Here is a 21,352-nt window from a genome sequence, read left to right as displayed (position 1 = left end):
TCTCATAACTCAATTCATCCTTATATAGGGTCCAAAGAATTTATTTTCACTTTCGTAATTTCAGTATGTTTATTTGCATTGCAGTAGGACGTAACATTAAGGTCTCAAATATTCAGTAATAATAATAATAATAATAATAAATTCCGTTTGAGGACACATTGTATTAAAGCCTGTAAAATCGCCCGTAGTGTAAGCCAGAAGTTACAAAATAATCGGTATTGGAGAGAAGTGTCAAGACTAACAGCACATGGCCTCTCCATATGTTCCTACAACTAGCTAAACGTTATAACGGAAAATTTCTCTACAATTAGCTAAATTTTATAACGGATAGTTTCTCTACAATTAGCTAAATGTTATAACGGAAAGTTTCCTTACAACTAGTTAAATGTTATAACGAAATTTTTCGAGGAAAATTTGGTGTAGAAAGTAGGGATTTTGAACTCTCAAGAGCCGTAAGAAAATTCCTTTTCAAGTAATGGCTATGCCGGCTAAGCTACAGAAGACGTCGATGATGAGAATGAAAGAAATATTGGAATAAAGAAAGTGGGAGAAGGCAGAACACGGAGAAAACATGTGAACACGTTTGCACAGCACAGTCCCCACTAGGCGGTAGCTGGGTGGAATAGTTTGTACTATTAAATTTACAACACTTCAGTAATAATAATATTAATAATGTAATAATGCTATTAAAAGTTTTAAAGTTGCCTTAAAATTTGGCAAAACTTACTTAAACGTAGGTGTTTCGGGCAAGGGGTTCCGTACCTTCATAAGACACCTCTCAAATTCAACGAAAGCTTTCCGCTAATATTTCGTGTAGAAAATATTCTACTGTACGTTTTCGGGAAACTAACTGTAATAAAAAAACCGGAATATAATTGAACACTAAAGCTTGTAATAAACTAACTTGTAGAGTTTGCAGATGTAATTATATAAGCTTTGCTACAAAAATATATACACAGACCATAATTCAGTGAGCTCTGAAATCCAAAGTAACAAAAGAATGTATAAGATTGAGTCTACAGAGCAATTGTTGCCTAAAGAGTGGCATACACTATTTCGAGAATCGAGATAAGACGAGAAATGTTTACGATACTTTTCGTCTCGTCTCGATTCTCATCTCCAAAGCATGACGATAGTGTGAGTTAAGCTTGTCCCGGGTAGCATTAAAATGTTCAGTCTAATCCCGATTTTGTTTGATTTGTTTTAGAGTCTAGATGAAGAAATCGTCTTTTCATGGGCAACATTAAACAAAACCAAAGTATTTTTTGCCTAATATCACGTTTCTGCTTGTGATGGTATGACCTGAGCGAAAATAAGTAATTAATTTTTAAATATGCTTCGAGATTATTATTACTAGTATTAGTTCTTAAAATTCGATAGTTCAAGTGTTGAAACAAGCGAGTATTCAAATATTTGAATGTAATAAGGTGTGTTATCGCCGATTAATCGCCATCAAAATTCCTAAAGTAAAAAAGAAAATTGCTCGACGCGTACTCGATCGAAGAACCTCCAGATTACTGGTCAAGCGCCTAGACCACTGAACCACGATCACTGCGCTGTAAATGATTCGTCATTAGTCTGGTTACGTTAAGTTTCTCTGCCTCAGCTTGGAAAGTTGTATGTTTTTTTCGTTTCAAAAAGCCTTTCGTGTTCCTCTTATAATGATATAAGTGAATGATATTCGGTACAGTTTAAATTAATTAGTTGAGTTGTTCTTAAAACTTTGGATCACAAGTTTGTTTTTTCTCCACTCGAAACTACAGATAAGACATTTAATTCACGTACTGTGCATTTGTTTCAAAGCAGCCGCCATTACTTGGTCAAAAACTTATGTCCGCTACAACATAAATGATGGTTCAATTCGACATAGTGAAACAAACCATAGCCTCTTATTTTCAGAATAGAGAGATATGGAGATTTCTCTGTGGTACTCCACTTCATATTTCTACAATATTTCATGTAATAAATTAAGCGTAATTTTATTATGAAATATAGCGAATGATTACATTTTTTTGTTGCTACTTAATCATTATCTCCATTCACATTTCCTTTTTTGTTGAATTTGTTACAGGCGCGATAACGTATTAACTTTCCACGCAGAAGAAGATACGTTTATTACATTAAAGAAAGCCGTTTCTCATTCTTATGAGGAATCTCATACTTGCCTCCAGTTTGGCAAAGGATTTCATCGATCACGTGTGTCAAGACATACGGTGACACAGGAAAGTGAAAAGCGCCATACATACCAAAAGAGTGATAAACGTTTTAGTAAAAGTTACACTTTGTCAAGCGGTAAGTTAGTTCATGCAGGTGAGAAATCCCACATCTGCGGAGTCTGTGGATTGGAATTTAGTGGGTGTTCAAGTTTGGCTACGCACATCTTAATACATACAGGAGGAAAACAATACACATGCCAAGAGTGTGGTCGGGAATTTAATCGACCTTCACGTTTGGCTACACACATGTTAATCCACACAGGAGAAAGAGCTCACACGTGCCAAGAGTGTGGTAAGGCATTTGATAGGCGTTCAAGTTTGACTAGACATGCATTAATCCACTCAGGAGAGAAACGTAACACGTGCCGAGAGTGTGGTGAAAGATTTAGTCTACATTCAAATATGGCTACAAACATGTTAATCCACACAGGAGAAAAAGCTCACACATGCCAAGAGTGTGGTCAAGGATTTAAATATCGTTCAAGTTTGGCTATACACACGTTAATCCACACAGGAGAAAAAGCTCACACGTGCCATGAGTGTGGTAAGGCATTTAATCGACGTTCGTATTTGAATAGACACATGACAGTCCACACAGGAGAAAAAGGGTACACATGCCAAGAGTGTGGTCTCGGATTTAAATATCGTTCAAGTTTGGCTATACACATGTTAATCCACACAGGAGAAAAAACTCACACATGCCAAGAATGTGGTGAAGCATTTAGTGGGCGTCCTAGTTTGGTCAAACACATGTTAATCCACACAGGAGAAAAACATCACACATGCCAAGAGTGTGGTAAGGCATTTCATCTACGTTCAAATTTGGCTACACACATGTTAATCCACACAGGAGAAAAAGCTCACATGTGCCATGAGTGTGGTAAGGCATTTAATCGACGTTCAAATTTGGCTAGACACATGATGATCCACACAGGAAAAAATTTTCACACTTGCCAAGAGTGTGGCATGGCATTTAATCGAAGTTCAAGTTTGGCAAAACACGTGTTACTTCACGCAGAAGCAAAACATTACACATGCCAAGAGTGTGGTAAGGCATTTAGTCGACGTTCAAATTTGGTTACACACTTGTTAATCCATACAGGAGAAAAACATCACACATGCCAAGAGTGCGGTAAGGCATTTAATCGACGTTCAAGTTTGACTAGACACATGTTAATCCACACAGCAGCAAAACCTCACACGCGTAAAGATCCTGGAATGGAACTTATTCAACGTTCGTACGTGTTGAGCCACTCAGGACCAAAACATCACACTTGAAAGATGTGGAAAAGGATATTGTCTACGCTCAAACCTTGCAAAGCATTTAAATTCACAAGTGAAAAGCAAAGAGATGCAAAGAGCGTAGCATGGCATTTACTCAAGGTTCACAAATAGCAAATTAAATGTTAATTCACACAAGACGAAAATTTCGCACGCGCGGAGAGTGTAGGAGGACATTTACCGGCAGTTCACATTTGGCAAATCGCAGGTCAAAACACAGTTCAATAACCAAACACCAAGCGAAGGGTGTTCAATAGGATTTAGTTTGAAATCAGCTTTGGCAACACACGTAACTAGACATAGCATATGGAAAAGAATTTTTTATAAGAAATGTTAAGTGCACGATAAATACCCTGCTAAAGAGGTCTACAATAGAATTAAATGTTAAAGGAATCAGACCACATAAGCCCTTGAAATGTTCTACCTGCCCTTTGTAATGGAATGTGAGCTTTGGAAGACAAGTTGTAAAGTCCGTATTTTGGGGGATATGCTACGCATCTACTCTACGAAATTGGTTCCGCATCTACTCTACGAACGGCGCTTCTGCTTTGCCGCCACAGGGATTGCTGCATAGTGAAAAGGTGGTAGATGCCCAAGAAGATTCAAGTGACGATTTCACAAGTGAATGTTTATCTAAAGATAAAAAACTCCAAATATAACCCTCTAAGACTGCTTACATGTAAGAGAGTTAGGGACACCGATAATAAGGGCGCACCCTCCTCATCAGCTACAAGTGTAAATCCAGCAAAAAACATGTTGCATGTCTATTCCAACACTAGGACTTTCTGGACCATCTGCGTTTTCGCTGCATCTTGCTGTCCGATACATGGTTGCACAGTTCCCTTTTCACCGCATATATTTATATTTCCTGTTTCCAGCACATTCTTTCATTCTCATTGACAGAAACTTTCGACCAATTGAAGATAAAAAGCGATGAAAAAATGAAGTCCGTCCGTTCCAAATTAGTTAAACTGATCAGACAAACCTTAGGTTAAAATCGTATTAAGGTTGTATGTGTTAAAAAATGACTCACTAATAATAGGGAACATGATTGCACTCCAGTTGTTGACGTCCTTGATTTCAAAGCGACATTAATGGCACTCTTATCCAAAGTGTTAATGACTTTACCGGAATTCGTGCTGTATGTTCGAAAAGAGGGAGTGTACCAAAGTTCGTCACACAGTATCTTCTATTCTTTCTCGCTCACAGTCGTTTCTGAAGCTCGGGATGATGATGTAAAGTGAATGTGCATGTTGGTTGTTAAAAATAAGGTTTTTGCTTATCTCTCGTATTTATTACCTACTTTTTGTTGTGTACTCAGAAGTTGTTGAGCATACTGACTTACCAACTTTTCACTCGTTTTATCAGAAAAGTTGTTAAATCAGGTTTTAAGTTTTATTCAAAAACTTTCTGTTTACGTTATAAGTATCTGGTTCTTTAAGACAACGTCACACCTGTCGAAACGAACCAGCATACAAAATTTTAGACCACTGTATTAATATGTCGGTATTTCAACATATTTCTATAAAATTTAAAACTCGATCCTGTAAAATCTAGCAATAATGAGTTAGCAACTTCTGATTCTAGTGCGTCATTTGATTCGCGTTCAAGCTTGGCAAGACAAATTTTAATATACACAAGTGGAAAACTTCACACATACGACGAATGTGGAAAAGTATTTGGTCTATGTTCAAGTTTGGCAAGACATTTTAATACACAAATGAAACTCTCACACGCATGACAACACACAGCTGAAAAGATGATTTATATAGAGCTCACGTTTTACAATGCACATGTTAAAACACACAGGAGAAAACATATCATTAAATACTAAGGAACAAACAAAAGCGTTCCAAGTGCGTACAAAGGACTTGATTAAGGTTTATATTTCGCAAGAGGTGTATTAATACAAATGGAGAAGAACTGCACGTGTCAAGACTATGAAAAATGGTATATCCGAAGTTCAATTTTGGGGAAACACTATCTCATACACGTAAAAAATGGCTGTACAAAATTGTGAAAAGCGTTTACATGAAGTCCATATTTTGTTAGTGGAAAGACATTGTAAGATGTGTGAAACTAGTTACTGAAAAATCATCTTTGTTCATAAAAAGTTATATTCAAGTTACACACGTGATAAAATATACGAATGCTAAACATCTTAGTTGTCAAGAGTGCGATATAATAAGTTCAATATCTCGTATCAATCTCACGTACTGCCAATTCACGTTTCCGCTCGCGACGATGACAATTCGGCCGTGATCGATTATTCACATTTTTCAGCATTGTGCATGATGCAAAGTGTATGTTTTGAAGCATTTAGGTTTAGTAAATTAAGACAAATCATTGTTGACCAAAATATACGTTTAAATTAAATTACCATACTGCTAAATATGAGTGAACACACTCAACAAATCACAAAAGATTAGAATCTAACCTAATCGACATCCATGTCACTGAGCTTGTGATAATGCTGATACTTATTGCAGGGAGCACTAATGATTGAGTGTTTTTTGCATGTTTTTCCACAATATATAGACTAAAGGCGGGTTCAAATTTAATCAACATCCACGTCACTGCCTTCTTTCTGTCATTGCTGGCATGTATTGCAAGTAGTGATAACTGTTGACTGCTTTCTGAACACGTTTTTTCCACAATCATTACATTCAAGGCGAGTTCTGTTGTTTTCCCTTGACCCGCAGATGTAGCAAATATCTCCTCGGATTGGTTAGACTCGTTCATCATCGGTAGTTTGTTTTCTGTATTGTGCCAAGCACACCAGCAATTTTTTTGCAAAGTTGATATTTTAGGAGGAGCTTTCAGGTTTTCATTTATTAGTTCTAATGCTAACTCGTACAGATATGGTCTTCTTGTATTATTTTTGATGTTAAGGCAGTTAAAAATGAAACAGTGTCCGGAAAATAATGAAAATTTTATTTACATTTTTATGTAAAGGCGAAGGGAAAAAAATCACGTTTTGGCTCGCTCTGTAGGAGAATGGCCGTTAGGGTGGTCCTTATTTCGCACGTTGTGTATATCTGAGACCGCACCCCTTTATCTTTTTCCTTTTAATGAGAAAAGTGTTCTCTGCAAATTTCAGTTCATTATGACGACGATAAATGAGACCGCAAAGACATTTTAATCCTTATAGCAATACGATTTAGAAAACAGTAGTTTCCTATGTTGCTCAATAGATCGCAATACATTCACGGGTTTAAATTCTTCTATTTCATACCATTTTTTGTGTAATTTGGAGCAGATTTATGAACAGAATTAAATTGGAAATAATAAATAAATATCAAACAATTGTTTTTACGACCATTTACAACTAATTGTTCTCTTCTTTGGTTTTAATAACAACTGTTATTGTAAAAGAATTAACTTCAGACTATTTGTAACATGTATTTGAGTTTCTGCATTTTGTACTTGTAATCTCTTCATATGATTGTAATTTTTAGGGGATTGAAGTTTCGTTGTGGTTTTTGTATCATCACATGTGATTAAATGAACAAAGTGATTATTATGTGTTCATTGTCTGGTGAAATCAGTTATCGTAGTGGTATTTACCTCGGTAATATGAGAAAACAGATATTGGGTTGATTCTAAGTTACTGTCCAACAGACAAGTATTTGGTGCATTCTTTTATAACATGCGAATGTGAAATTACCTTTAAGAAAGAATGCTCGGTTAGCAATTCGTGAAACAGAAATATTTTGGTCTAAAGCAAGAATACCGATCAAGGATACCACAGCATCGATAAATTCGTTGGATTGTACGAAATGTGACATCGGTTTCAAAAATCAAGTATAGAAAATAGTAAAGGGAAGAGGAGACAAGACATATTTCTTAGATACGTTAGACGATTTATTTGATATAGCGCATGCAAATGCTTTATTTAGACTTAATACAAATTCAAGAAAGGACAAGGAATTCCTTATATCTCAAATGCAAAAAGACGACTTGTGAAGTGGGCGATACGGGTGAATAGTCGATTATAAATTCAAGTGGTGAAGACGAAGATCTATACCAAACAGAACATACAAATTCAATGGAAGGAGTAGATTATGATGAGGTAGTGACAGGATTTTCGAGAACAAGAGGGAAAGTACGTTTTATTACTCCACAACTCGTTGAGGCTTTTGATCGCTATAAATTTATTGATAGAGCTCCATGCACATATTAATCGCAATAGCAGAGGCATTGGGACACTACTTCTTCTAATACTGGACGTATCAATGGAGCTTGTATTCTTCTTGAACAGAAATTGGGAAAAGATCTTTTACATCTTCCGTGTAGGAATCACATTTTTGAATTGAAATTAAAGTGTATATTTGAAGAATGTGTTTCAGTTTCTTCCGGTGCAGATGTGCCAATTTTTAAGCGTTTCCAGAAAGAGTGGCCGAGATTTCAACACAACAATTTTGTTACATGAATTTCTGATCGAAATGTTAATTCAGTCTCTTTGCAATATAAAAAAAGATACGCTAGTTTTTGTTGTTCAAAATTTGGAAATGCAGAGAAGCATTGCAGAGAAGATTACAGGGAACTTTTGGAGCTTACAATAATTTTTCAAGGAAGTACGCCTTCTGGAGGTATTTCTTTACTTTTGCTTGGAGCTGTACATCAGGCAATTTGGATGGGAAAAGCCTTGTTTAAAGGGAAAAGCCATGTTTAAAAGTATTTCTCTTTAATAATCAGTTTAAATTAAATGAGCGGGAAGAAGAAGGACTACGTCAAGTGTGTACTTTTCTTGTTCTAAAAAGCTCGGTTTATGTTGTATGTAAAAGCTTGGTTTGCTTGTTCCAGTGCATCTCATTCACCATATCAAGATTTACAATTTTTGAAGAGCCTTCAAACGTACAAACTTCTAAACTCTGATGTCTCGAGAGTGGCTTTATTAAATTTTTCCTAACATCTATGGTACCTCTCAGAGAAGTGTGAGCACTTTCCTTTTTTGACGAGAATGCCAATAATGAACAAAACACAAAATATCAGAAAAAATTAAAAATAGTGGCAGTTCATATGAAATGATGAAGCGACTTGAACTGCACGCTAGTGAAATGGATGATATTGAAGAAAAAGAAATTGCTGATTTTGTGATAGGAAACATGAAGAAGTTCTTCGAAAGGTTTCGGATTTCTCCAGGTTTTCTAGACCTTGATTCGGTTTGTTGGTCGACAAATGATTGAATTTCTTTTCGGGATAAAAGTAGTTGATAAGCTGCATGTTACAAATGACGCAGCGGAATGAGCGACGTTAATGGAAAATCATAATGCAGTTATAATTAAAATTGAAGAACAGAAACAATTCCTTTTGCAAGGGGCGAAAGACTATAGAAACTTGTTTCCAGGATGTGGAAAAGCTACCTTGCTTAAGAAGTAAAAGTAATCGTTAAGTCTATCTACAATTCAAATATTTTTGTCCATTTTTTGGAATATCAGCCACTATCATTTTTACCAGTATTTATTAGCTGATTGATTCTAACCCATGTACATTTTACTAAAGAAGCAAGTGGTATGAGAAACAGATCCAAATATCTTTTCCACAGTGGTTCATAACACTGTGCATTTATTACGGTCCAGCATAGTGCTGTTCGGTACCCACCCTCCTTAACCGGCCACCGTGGAGAACTCTCTATTCTTTGCCCCCAAATAATATAGCTTTGCACTATTTTATTTGTGGGTTCAGAAAGCTCGTCCACACGACAATCGCTCAAGGAAGGCGCGATGCACCTCACCGTACGGTCCAGACTCGGACGGGAATCACCTGGGCGAAGACCTAAGGCGTATTACGAAAATAGACGAGAGCATCACCTACTTTCATGGATTGAACACAAGTAATTCAACAATCACGTTCTCACCACGTCATGCAATCTGTGAAAGAAAAAACTGACAAAATTACATATTACAGTGCCATTTATTGGAAATGAACAAACGTACCTGAGATAAACAAGCTTTTCTATACATTTGTCGCCCCATTTACGTAATGAATTCGTAAGTATACTTTTACTACTCACTTCAATATTTTCTGTCCGCCATGGCTCGTCGATAGGTGTGATCACATTTTAAGTTGAAACACTGCACATCCGTCGAATCCACTCACAAAAACCGTCCTTTCTTCCGATTCAGAGAATTTAACAGACAGCCATTCCATGCGAATGCAGTGACAGCATTATGTTGTGATTTCTGTTGGAGAATTGACTTATTTCGACAAATTTTTGTGTTAGTCGCTGACTATAAGTCCATTACCTTAGAGTGCCACCTGCCAAGTCCTTTGTTTCACTCTTAATCTCGATCACGCCCCCTCGTCGTTATAAAATATTACTTGGGGCCGATTTACGTTAATAATGACTTACTTGAAATCACCAGAATATTCAGTTTTGCAATACTATTTTTAATGAGGTATATACATATTTGAAGATAACGATGGATTTTCCAAATCATATGACAACTAACACTCCTTTTTACATAGCGTCTGGTAACAAGATCATAACATGATCAGCAAAAGAAAATTGCTGAATCATGTTTCGCACGCACACCAACACACATCGAAGTCCAACTAAAACTCCATTCTTTCCTTTTCCTTTTCTTCTAATCTGACTTTTAGCACCACCAGGCGGCAGCATGATCAACAAGAAGCATTCACCGCACAAAGTGTACAAATTCAGATGAACGTCACATAATGCACCAACGCAGAATTTGCGTTTATACGAAAATATTTTAACGAAAATTTTGGTACAGTTACATTGGCGGTCGAAAGGAATGTACGTGCACCATTGAATAATGGTAAACGTTCAAGAACCCTGACTGTAGTTTCACTTCAATAATCACCACTATTCCAAAGTCAAGATGAACACTAGTTCACAAGGAAGTTTATAAGAACTTTCGTCGAGTTATACCTCATCAGATGTAAAAGTTTCATTAAATTTCATTTAACGTAGAAAAACGACAAACGCGTGGGGCATTTATACACTTACATAAAAGTTTTATGGGGCTTTTATATATAAAGTCTGTAAAGTCTTCTCTCTTTTTTTTTTTTTTTACCTTCGGTACTGCCACTAATTTAAACATTTATATTTGCATGACTCACAATTGATATACAAATAATTCTCATGATATACCTTTAAAATACGAATTACAATATTGCTATATGCGCTCTTATTGTTAAAAATAACACAAACATTGTATGAAATCATGGCATTATTTAGAGGTAAAATATTCACATTATGCAAAAACTATAGAACATGAACAAATAATTATTATAAACAACTCAACTTTTCAACAAATAGATAAAACAAATATTATTTGAATAATATATTTCAATATTCCACAAAAGGAAATGAACAAACTTATTCTACACACATTATATTTAAATTGCATAAACGACGAAGCATACTTGCACTTCTCATGCTATTCTGACAAAGAAGTTACGAAAACAAAATTGTTATTCACAAATACAAGGATTACACATCATTTAAACATAATAACTACATGAAATAAGTTTATTACCACTCTTTTGTACTGTAACAATAAGAGTGAGGCCGGATAGAAGTAAGTCTGCCACACTTTTACGCTAACAAGCGCCTATCCACTTAAATTTTTAAGTCTCCCTTCCCCATTACATTTATAATTTCATCCCACCCCTTTGGAATGGCAACAAGACCTTCTAGTGAGGTAGGAGTATAAAACAACATAGAAAAATGAACCCAAAGGTTAAAAATAAATGAGGGGGGGGAGTTGCCATTCATAATTCAATACTCGCGTCAGAGTGTTCCACTGACACATAAAAACTTACTCTCACTCTGACAACATCAGAGCATTACATCGTTTACATTCTTAATAATACATTAATGCTATACAATTCACCTCATACATTTGGTGTTTTAAGATCTTACAGTTAGTCTTGATAACTTAACGCAAAGCATCAACAAGACAATACGATAATTCATGTAAACGAGTTTGTATCTCATATTTCCTTTACATATGAATACTAATAAACAACATTTTCATACATATTAGCATTTAGGAAATAATCATATCCGTGATTTTTTTTTACACGTCACGTCTGTTTAGCTTAGGATTCGGCAATCGAATAAAGCTAACAAAAGAGTACGATACTGACAATCTAGCTTATCATTTAAATGTTGCAAATATGTGTCACATTTTTAAAAGCTCTTTCAACAACAACTGAACATTAAACTTTATTACATCCACTCTCATTGAAAACAGACAAACTAACTTTCGGTATATTCAAAGAATTCACATTTACTAACGTTTCCGGTTCACAAGAATCAGTTTTTTCACTATTTTCTTTTACAGAATCAAATTCCTTTTCATGAATATGTTTCTTAGCTAATTCTAACCAGATGTTCCTAGTTTTTTGAGTGGGTCTCCACACTCTCATACGATCAATAGAATGTACGCTACAAGATTCTCCAGTTAAAGGATCTACAAGTTCAAAGACTTTGTCTGAAATTTTATTTTTACAAAACAGTGGACCTTTGTAAAGCATGAAAAACTTGCGAATCTTTTTGTCTACTGTTGAACTCAAATGTGATTGCAACAGAAATACCAAATCATTTTCTTTTATTTTGTATTTTCTTTCTTGGGATGCATTATATTTCTCATTTCTTTTTCTAACCTTTTCACTTCTGCGGTAGTCAGCCATTATGAGCTTATTTTCCCAATTCACAGGTTCATTTTCATCATAACTTTCGTTTGTTACAATGCGAAAATGCTTCAACACAGAATAATTTGCTTTTACATTCAAATGAAGACTAGCAGGGCTGACACCCAAACTACTACACACAGAATAATTTAACAAAATCATAATTTGAGGTATGTGGCTCTCCCAAGAAGATGTTCTTCGTTACACAACAATTTGAACAACCTATTCGTATCCCTATGGATTCGTTCTACAATTGAGCTCTTTGGATGGTAAGGAATTACATAGTGAATTTTAATACCATATTCTTCCATTTTAGATTTAAATTTTGCTGATACAAAACATCCACCATTGTCTACTAGTATGGATTTTGGAATTCCCATGGTTACAAAGTAATAATATTCTAAACATCTCAAAACACATTTGGTCGTTGCATTTCTGATTGGGAACATTGTGTAATATCTGCTAAATACATCTAAAATTGACAATGCAAATTTATTTCCAGTATGAGAAGGTGGATAAGGTCCTAACAAATCAATCGAGACCATGTCTCTTACATTCTTTACATTTGTAAAGGTCTAGCTGGTGGTGAAGTTTCAACTTTCGTACGTTTACATACAACACAATCACGCAAATAATTGCTAATATCTCTACGCATGGACTTCCAATAACAACAATCACTAACAAAGCCTAAAACCTTTCCAAAACCAAAATGACCTTGTTCATGATAATTTTGAATTACATCGTTCACAAGTGAAGGAGGAATACAAATTTTCCATTGATTAGGAAAATGGTAACTGCGATTCAACAAAATTCCATTTTCAATTTTGTAAAATTCACCAATATTACGATTCTTGACTTTAACATAAGGATCATTGGGATTCTCTAAGTACTTCATGATATTTTCATACTCCGGATGTTCTCATTGCTTGCTAATTAAATCTTGAACAGACAAATGTTTAAAACAAGAAGGCAACACCTCGTACTTATTAACTTCATGCTTTTCAACCTCAGGAAACAAAATGATACGTGACAATGCATCGCTAGCTTGATTATCTTGACCTTTAATATACACAATTTGTACATCAAATCCCTGAATTTGTAAGCTCCAACGAGCAAGTCTAGAGTTCCACTGTCTCATTTTGTGCAAATATACCAATGAATTATGATCCGTGTAAATTTTTACATGTCTTCCATACAACAATTGAGACCAACGTTTAAGCGCGACTACAATTGAAAGACACTCACGTTCAGTCACAGTGTAATTTTTCTCTGCAGGTTTTAACGTTCTACTATAAAATCCTAAAATATGTTTCTTACCGTCTACTTCTTGAAAAAGAATGTTTCCCAAAGCAACTGAACTACAATCTGTAATTAAACAAAAATCATGATCTAACAAAGGATGTGCAAGCATCACCTCCTGAACTAAATCACTTTTCAATTGGTTGAAACTGTCTTCACAAGATTGATCCCAGATCCATTTTTTATTTTTCCTTAACAAACCAAACAAAGGTTCAGATTTTTGAGCGAAATTTTCAACAAATTTGGCACACCACTGGAACAAACCTAAAACTCTTTGTAATTCTTTCAAATTTCTAGGCCTTGGTAGGTCTTTGATACACTGTACATAAGAATGATTTTTTGTTATGCCTTGCGGACTGATGTCAAACCCTAAAAAACTAAATTTCGTGTTACAAAAAGTACACTTTTGTAGATTTAAAGTCATGCCAGCCTCGTAAACTTTCTGAAATATTTGATCCAAAAATTGTAACTGTTCTTCAAAAGTCATAGAAATTACAGAGACATCATCGATGTACTAGACTACTTTTTCATATAAACCTGCCCCAAGGACAGTTTGCAAACACAACATAAAAGCAGCTCCTCCGTTTATGTAACCAAACGGAACTCGAGTATACTGATACATTTTACCGTTCCAACAAAAAGCTGTGTATTGTTTACTTTCTTTACTTAAACATACTTGTAAATAACTTCCCACAAAATCTAAACAAGACACGAATTGAATTCCTTGAAATTTGATGAGAAGATCATCGATCTTATTGACTTTTAACTGCTTTAATTTTACAAATTTGTTCAATTGAGTTAAATCTACAACAGTACGAAGTTTACTAGTGTTTTTCTTAGCTACACACAACAAAGGATGACAATGCACAGAAATACATTCTTCCACTACGCCACATTCTAGCCACTCAGCTATTTGCTGTTCAATATTTTCCTTATATTTAAAGGGTAATGGGTACTGACGTTTTACAATCGGTTGATCAGTCTCAACTTCGATAGCGTATTCAAATTTATTATATTTACCTGGCAAATCGCTAAAAACCAATCTATGTTTCAATAACAAATCATAAAGTTGTTGTGTTTGAACATTAGATAAATTTTCAATTTCAAGAACTTTTGTTCCAATTTCAGTAACAGAAGGAAAGTGACTTTGGGTATTACGAGTAGTTTTGCTTAAATTACAAATGTCCTGATTTACTTTTACATTATTATGAGACTTTTGAATTTCCTCATCCAATTTATGTATTTGTTCCCCATAAAAATGATACAAAAAATTTACTTCAGCAGCTTCGTTCAAATGTGCTTGTTTTATTTGCTCTACATTTAAATCATTGTTGGTAGTATACTTATCTACGTGTTAAAATGCTTTACTGTTTTCTAATAAACTATCCATCCATTCCTGCGTCAGCTGTTTCTTATGCATTTCTAAATTCTTAACTATTGGACACTCTAGCACAGGTTCGACTACATCTTCGTTCTCGCTTTCAATGGCAAAATCAGTGTCAACACAATTCACATTATTTAAATGAAAACCAACCTTATTAACACTCTCTCTAGTAAGTATTTTTACTTTACCTTTATTTTCATTATTCAGAAGGGGGTCACTACCAAATCCGTGCTCATACTCTTTCATTGGTACCTTACAAGTGTTCTCGCCAAAGTCTAATTTCGCATTAGCTAGCGATAAGAAATCTCTGCCTAGCAGACAATTACAATTAAGGTCACTGACAACAATAAATCTAACATCACAAGTTACAGGTCCAATTTCTACACAGAGGGTAACCTCACCCTTAACTGATTTCGTTCTTTTTCCACTATAATCTACCAGAACAATTTGAGGAGCGGGTTGTAATACAGCGTTTGACACTATATTGGATATTTTCTTCCATGCGTTATAGCTTAACAAACTAGCCGAAGCACCTGAATCGCACAGAGCGTACAGATTCTCATTCATGATTTTGACAAGAATTTCAGCAGTGGCACATGAATTCACATTAGTTTTAAAAAATCTTTAGTTTCCTCTTCGTCAGATGAGAAAACATCATCCCACTGTACTAAGTTTATTAAATTTTTATCAAGCTTTACAAAAACAGTCTGACCATTTGGAAGGAGTGCATTATATAACTCATTACTACACGTTTGATTTAATTCCCTGCTATGAGCACTCTTCAGGCAGGGTGTTTCTAGTTTGGGGGAGGAAATCTATTTTGAAACCCAAAATTGCCTGCAGCAGTATTCACGAAATTTGGTCTCGGTGGCCTAAACCCAGTAGGATTACCAAAGTTCGAAGGATTTACAAAGTTTCCATTACTGAAACCAGTCTGAGGTAAATCCTCGTTTGAGAATTACCATTCGTTGGCTTATTAGTCACACCACTAGTGGCTTCACTTTGGTTTACGTTACCAATTTTGCGTTACCAATGTTGATGTACCAATTTTGCGCAGAACCAGTCAACAAAAATTTGATAATGTCTAAATATTGACTACGAGAAATTGACATAAGCGAAGCTTGATCTTCAAACTTGCGTAAGAAAGCAGTGGCAGTCAATTCATTTTCGTGACCAGAGAATTTCTCGAAAGAATCTAAATCTCGTGACTTTATAGCTACCTTTCTTTCTCGCTTTTTCCTCCGTTTGATAGTTTTTACCCCAACAAAGCTATTATCACTGTGAGAATCCGAAGAATCATTTTCACTCAACACAGAACTAACATCGTAATCAAGAAAAGGGGTGGTGTTTTTACGTACGCTAGTGTCAAATTTTTCTTCTTTAATTTCCACCTCAGATTTTACGTTTCCTACAAGCGTTGATGACCTAATTTGACTTTCAATCATACTCACGCGCAAGTTTCTGACCTCTTGATTCACTATCTCGAATTTACTTTCTACTTCACCCTTTACATCATCTATCATTGTTTGGGTATGATGAGCTATTTCACGGGCCGCAATACTAACATCATAAATCTCGCGGACATTTTGATCTAACTTCATGATTCTACTTTCGTGTTCTCCCACTTTTTCCTGCGCTCGCTCAGCTTTGTCATCTACTAAGTTGACATCGGAACTTAAATCCTTAACTTTATTTCCAATCATTATAATACGTTCCTCGGTGTCCCTAACTTGATCTCCTAACTGATTAGCTTTAGCATTGACAAAACGTATTTTGTCTTCGTTATTTTTCACGTCAAGCTTAACCTCATCAACTTTTGTTTCTTGTACATTTAATTTCTCTTGAAACTGTGCTGACAGTTTTTCAAAGTTATCCGCACAAGTACGACTAACCCTGTCTATTTCACTTCTCATTTGCACTAACTCAGTCGACAACGTCTGAATTTGCCCATCCATCCTATGTTCTAACGTTTCTAATTTACCTGTAAGGTCGTTAGAGAATTTTTCTATCTGAGCTTGGGTTTCAGTTTTCGACTCGTTAATGACTTCATTGAGCTGTCGCTTAGTGTCATTTACACTACCATTAAGTGATTGCTTAATGTCATTAATAGCTTCAAGCAAAGTTTGCAAACTCAAATTTTCACTTTCTGCCATGATTGCAAGTTACAAATATACAAACACAACAAACACCAATAATATCTTCAATTTGGCGCATATAGCATATCATGAGAAATAAAACCTGTCAAATATTACACCTAGATCTTCTCCCAGATGTTACATCCGTTACGAATCAATTAATAAAAACGTGAATTATTATTAATTGATCCGTCCCTGGAGGGAAACGCCATTCTATTACGGTATCTGGGCTCGATCCGTGTACCTTCCTGATTGAGACTTTTGTCCCTGTGAAGGGCTTAGCCATTCTATTACGGTCCAGCATAGTGCTGTTCGGTACCCACCCTCCTTAACCGGCCACCGTGGAGAACTCTCTATTCTTTGCCCCCAAATAATATAGCTTTGCACTATTTTGTTTGTGGGTTCAGAAAGCTCGTCCCCACGAAAATCGCTCAAGGAAGGCGCGATGCACCTCACCGTACGGTCCAGACTAGGACGGGAATCACCTGGGCGAAGACCTAAGGCGTATTACGAAAATAGACGAGAGCATCACCTACTTTCATGGATTGAACACAAGTTATTCAACAATCACGTTCTCACCACGTCATGCAATCTGTGAAAGAAAAAACTGACAAAATTACATATTACAGTGCCTTTTGTTGGAAATGAACAAACGTACCTGAGATAAACAAGCTTTTCTATACATTTGTCGCCCCATTTACGTAATGAATTCGTAAGTATACTTTTACTACTCACTTCAATATTTTCTGTCCGCCATGGCTCGTCGATAGGTGTGATCACATTTTAAGTTGAAACACTGCATATCCGTCGAATCCACTCACAAAAACCGTCCTTTCTTCCGATTCAGAGAATTTAACAGACAGCCATTCCATGCGAACGCAGTGACAGCATTATGTTGTGATTTCTGTTGGAGAATTGACTTATTTCGACAAATTTTTGTGTTAGTCGCTGACTATAAGTCCATTACCTTAGAGTGCCACCTGCCAAGTCCTTTGTTTCACTCTTAATCTCGATCACGCCCCCTCGTCGTTATAAAATATTACTTGGGGCCGATTTACGTTAATAATGACTTACTTGAAATCACCAGAATATTCAGTTTTGCAATACTATTTTTAATGAGGTATATACATATTTGAAGATAACGATGGATTTTCCAAATCATATGACAACTAACACTCCTTTTTATATAGCGTCTGGTAACAAGATCATAACATGATCAGCAAAAGAAAATTGCTGAATCATGTTTCGCACACACACCAACACACATCGAAGTCCAACTAAAACTCCATTCTTTCCTTTCCTTTTCTTCTAATCTGACTTTTAGCACCACCAGGCGGCAGCATGATCAACAAGAAGCATTCACCGCACAAAGTGTACAAATTCAGATGAACGTCACATAATGCACCAACGCAGAATTTGCGTTTATACGAAAATATTTTAACGAAAATTTTGGTACAGTTACATTGGCGGTTAAAAGGAATGTACGTGCACCATTGAATAATGGTAAACGTTCAAGAACCCTGACTGTAGTTTCACTTCAATAATCACCACTATTCCAAAGTCAAGATGAACACTAGTTCACAAGGAAGTTTATAAGAACTTTCGTCGAGTTATACCTCATCAGATGTAAAAGTTTCATTAAATTTCATTTAACGTAGAAAAACGACAAACGCGTGGGGCATTTATACACTTACATAAAAGTTTTATGGGGCTTTTATATATAAAGTCTGTAAAGTCTTCTCTCTATTTTTTTACCTTCGGTACTGCCACTAAGTTAAACATTTATATATGCATGACTCACAATTGATATACAAATAATTCTCATGATATACCTTTAAAATACGAATTACAATATTGCTATATGCGCTCTTATTGTTAAAAATAACACAAACATTGTATGAAATCATGGCATTATTTAGAGGTAAAATATTCACATTATGCAAAAACTATAGAACATGAACAAATAATTATTATAAACAACTCAACTTTTCAACAAATAGATAAAACAAATATTATTTGAATAATATATTTCAATATTCCACAAAAGGAAATGAACAAACTTATTCTACACACATTATATTTTAATTGCATAAACGACGAAGCATACTTGCACTTCTCATGCTATTCTGACAAAGAAGTTACGAAAACAAAATTGTTATTCACAAATACAAGGATTACACATCATTTAAACATAATAACTACATGAAATAAGTTTATTACCACTCTTTTGTACTGTAACAATAAGAGTGAGGCCGGATAGAAGTAAGTCTGCCACACTTTTACGCTAACAAGCGCCTATCCACTTAAATTTTTAAGTCTCCCTTCCCCATTACATTTATAATTTCATCCCACCCCTTTGGAATGGCAACAAGACCTTCTAGTGAGGTAGGAGTATAAAATGTTATATGATGTTTTGTTGTTCTGAGATTGGTGTAGCAATTGTGTACACTTTCTTTTGTGAAATCGTATTTGAGATCACTTCTTCACTCTCCATCCAGTATTACAAAGTTGGTTCGGAGTCCAACTCCCTTTTAGCCTCGGTCTCGAAAACGTCTTTGGCTTACTTGTTCGAAGATGATGAGAAAGGGCACTAACAGTGGTAGAGCTTGGTACTGGAAATCGAAACCCAGGTAACATATGAAGACTGTGAGCCGAATCTAATTAGGTGGGATAAGCTTGACTAAATCAAAGAGACCATTACACTTGACTTTTTATTAAAAAAAATAAAAATAAGAATACAGATGAATTTTACAAAATCGGTTACTTGGAATGACAACTTGGAAGTTTTACTACATCACTTAAGTGGGAGCACAACCCCTATAATACCTAATGGGTGCTAGAAGGTTTTTATACTAAACCGCGATTTATTGAAAATAGTGAAATATGAACTTCGTACATCGCAACTTGCATTGGCCCGAAGGGAAAAATGTTAACTCTCGAAGAGGGAATTTGGTCTCAAGTTGAAGGGACTTCGTATTCGACACTATACATTCTCAAAGTGCGACTAAAAATCTCAAAGTACTCATCCCGAGTTGAAAGGGGAACTTAGAAAAAATAATCACATACCTGATGTTATACCAGGCGGCCGGGACTGAGGAAGACTCACACTCGTTGATCGTCGGCTTCAGAATCAACCGGAGCGGCGAGCAGGCCTCGCTTATAGAGGCGTTACGTCCCACGCATTTCTGCCAGTTTGACGTCGCTCGAAAGCGACGTTACGAGCCTCATCGAGCTTGGGAGAGACTTCTTCACGCGCATGCTCAATAGTGGTTACGACTTCTAGTTTTTTCTATGATTTTTCTCTATCACGCCGGGATTGAAATTCCTATTTTACATTTATTTTTAACAGTTTATATTTCACACCTAACTCTAACTACATAATAGATTTTGGAATATTTAGGGAATACCATGGTTTTCGTGGTATTCCCTAAATTCTGCCTCTAGGACCCAGCTCTGTGATCTGAGTAAATCAAAGCCAGGGTCATACCACTAATACATGCGTGTGGATTGGTGTCAATGAGGCATCAGGTCACTAATTCAATCTCACCCTCAACTGACTCCGTTCTCCCTATCTCTCTTTTCCTTACTACACACACAATTTGAAAAGCGCGGGCGTCTCGCCCCATAATTTGGGTCCGGCTTAGGACTTCGAGGCACAACTGTGTAACAGTTATCCGCCGACCTCGGTAAAAAAAATAAACAAAAAAATGTCGAAAGTTATCTTTCTGGCATTTATATTCAAGTACAGAAACGGTTGTCCAAGGCAAGTTGCTGGGAGTTAAAGGGTTAATATAGAACTGGCCTTACGTCAGGCGCTAGGAAACTAAAAACAAACTTTCTTGAGGGATTGGGAGATTATGCACGACTAAACTGCAAGAGAGCGGGATTGTAAGATTTCATGTGTCTTAACTAACTATAGTACGTTTAAATGTTACTCAATTCCATTAACAAACTAGTAGATTAAAACTATGTAGGATGAAACCTTACAATCATGGATTCCTTCTAGCTTATAACTATCAAAAGGTTTTGTGTGACTCACAATAGTATATGTATTTTTTTTGTTTTTTTTAAACCAATTTCTAACCATATTATTAAGCATGACTTCGAACCGATTATGAGTACAACTTCTAGTATTATAAAGAAAATTAAGATTTTGTGAGTTTACTGATTTTTTAAGTACAATTGTCTTTGCTGTACTGAGTACAAATATAGTTATACGTGTTAAACTTGATTGTCTCAGGCTACTAATTTTCTACAACTATAAATGAAAGAATTTGAACATTAAGTACACTCAAACAAAAGTAGCGTGAAGCGCTTTAAAGTTTGATTGAGATGGACGATAAAATTATAAGAGTAGTTTTTATTGGTTA

General features: G+C 35.7%; 1 protein-coding gene across 2 annotated transcripts in view; it reads left to right on the top strand.

Moving 5' to 3' along the window:
- Positions 1–21,352, top strand: part of LOC145690949 (uncharacterized) — a 106,374-nt gene that overhangs the window by 28,945 nt on the left and 56,077 nt on the right. Inside the window, exon 2 of one of the 2 annotated variants that reach the window (XM_081766412.1) lies at positions 2,072–7,014. The exons of the other annotated variant lie outside the window; for it this stretch is intronic. Within the exon in view, the coding sequence (XP_081622538.1) occupies positions 2,072–3,494 (1,423 nt within the window). The 3' untranslated portion in view covers positions 3,495–7,014. Of the gene's footprint in view, positions 1–2,071; positions 7,015–21,352 lie in introns of those variants that run through there. 2 annotated transcript variants of the gene reach the window in all.

The sequence above is a fragment of the Thermobia domestica genome, chromosome 7 (genome assembly GCF_964235325.1).
Source record: "Thermobia domestica chromosome 7, izTheDome1.hap1.1, whole genome shotgun sequence".
NCBI classification, from domain to species: Eukaryota; Metazoa; Arthropoda; class Insecta; order Zygentoma; family Lepismatidae; genus Thermobia; species Thermobia domestica.
The sequence above is the reverse complement of the archived record's forward strand: the minus strand, read 5'-3'. Positions and strand labels throughout refer to the sequence as shown.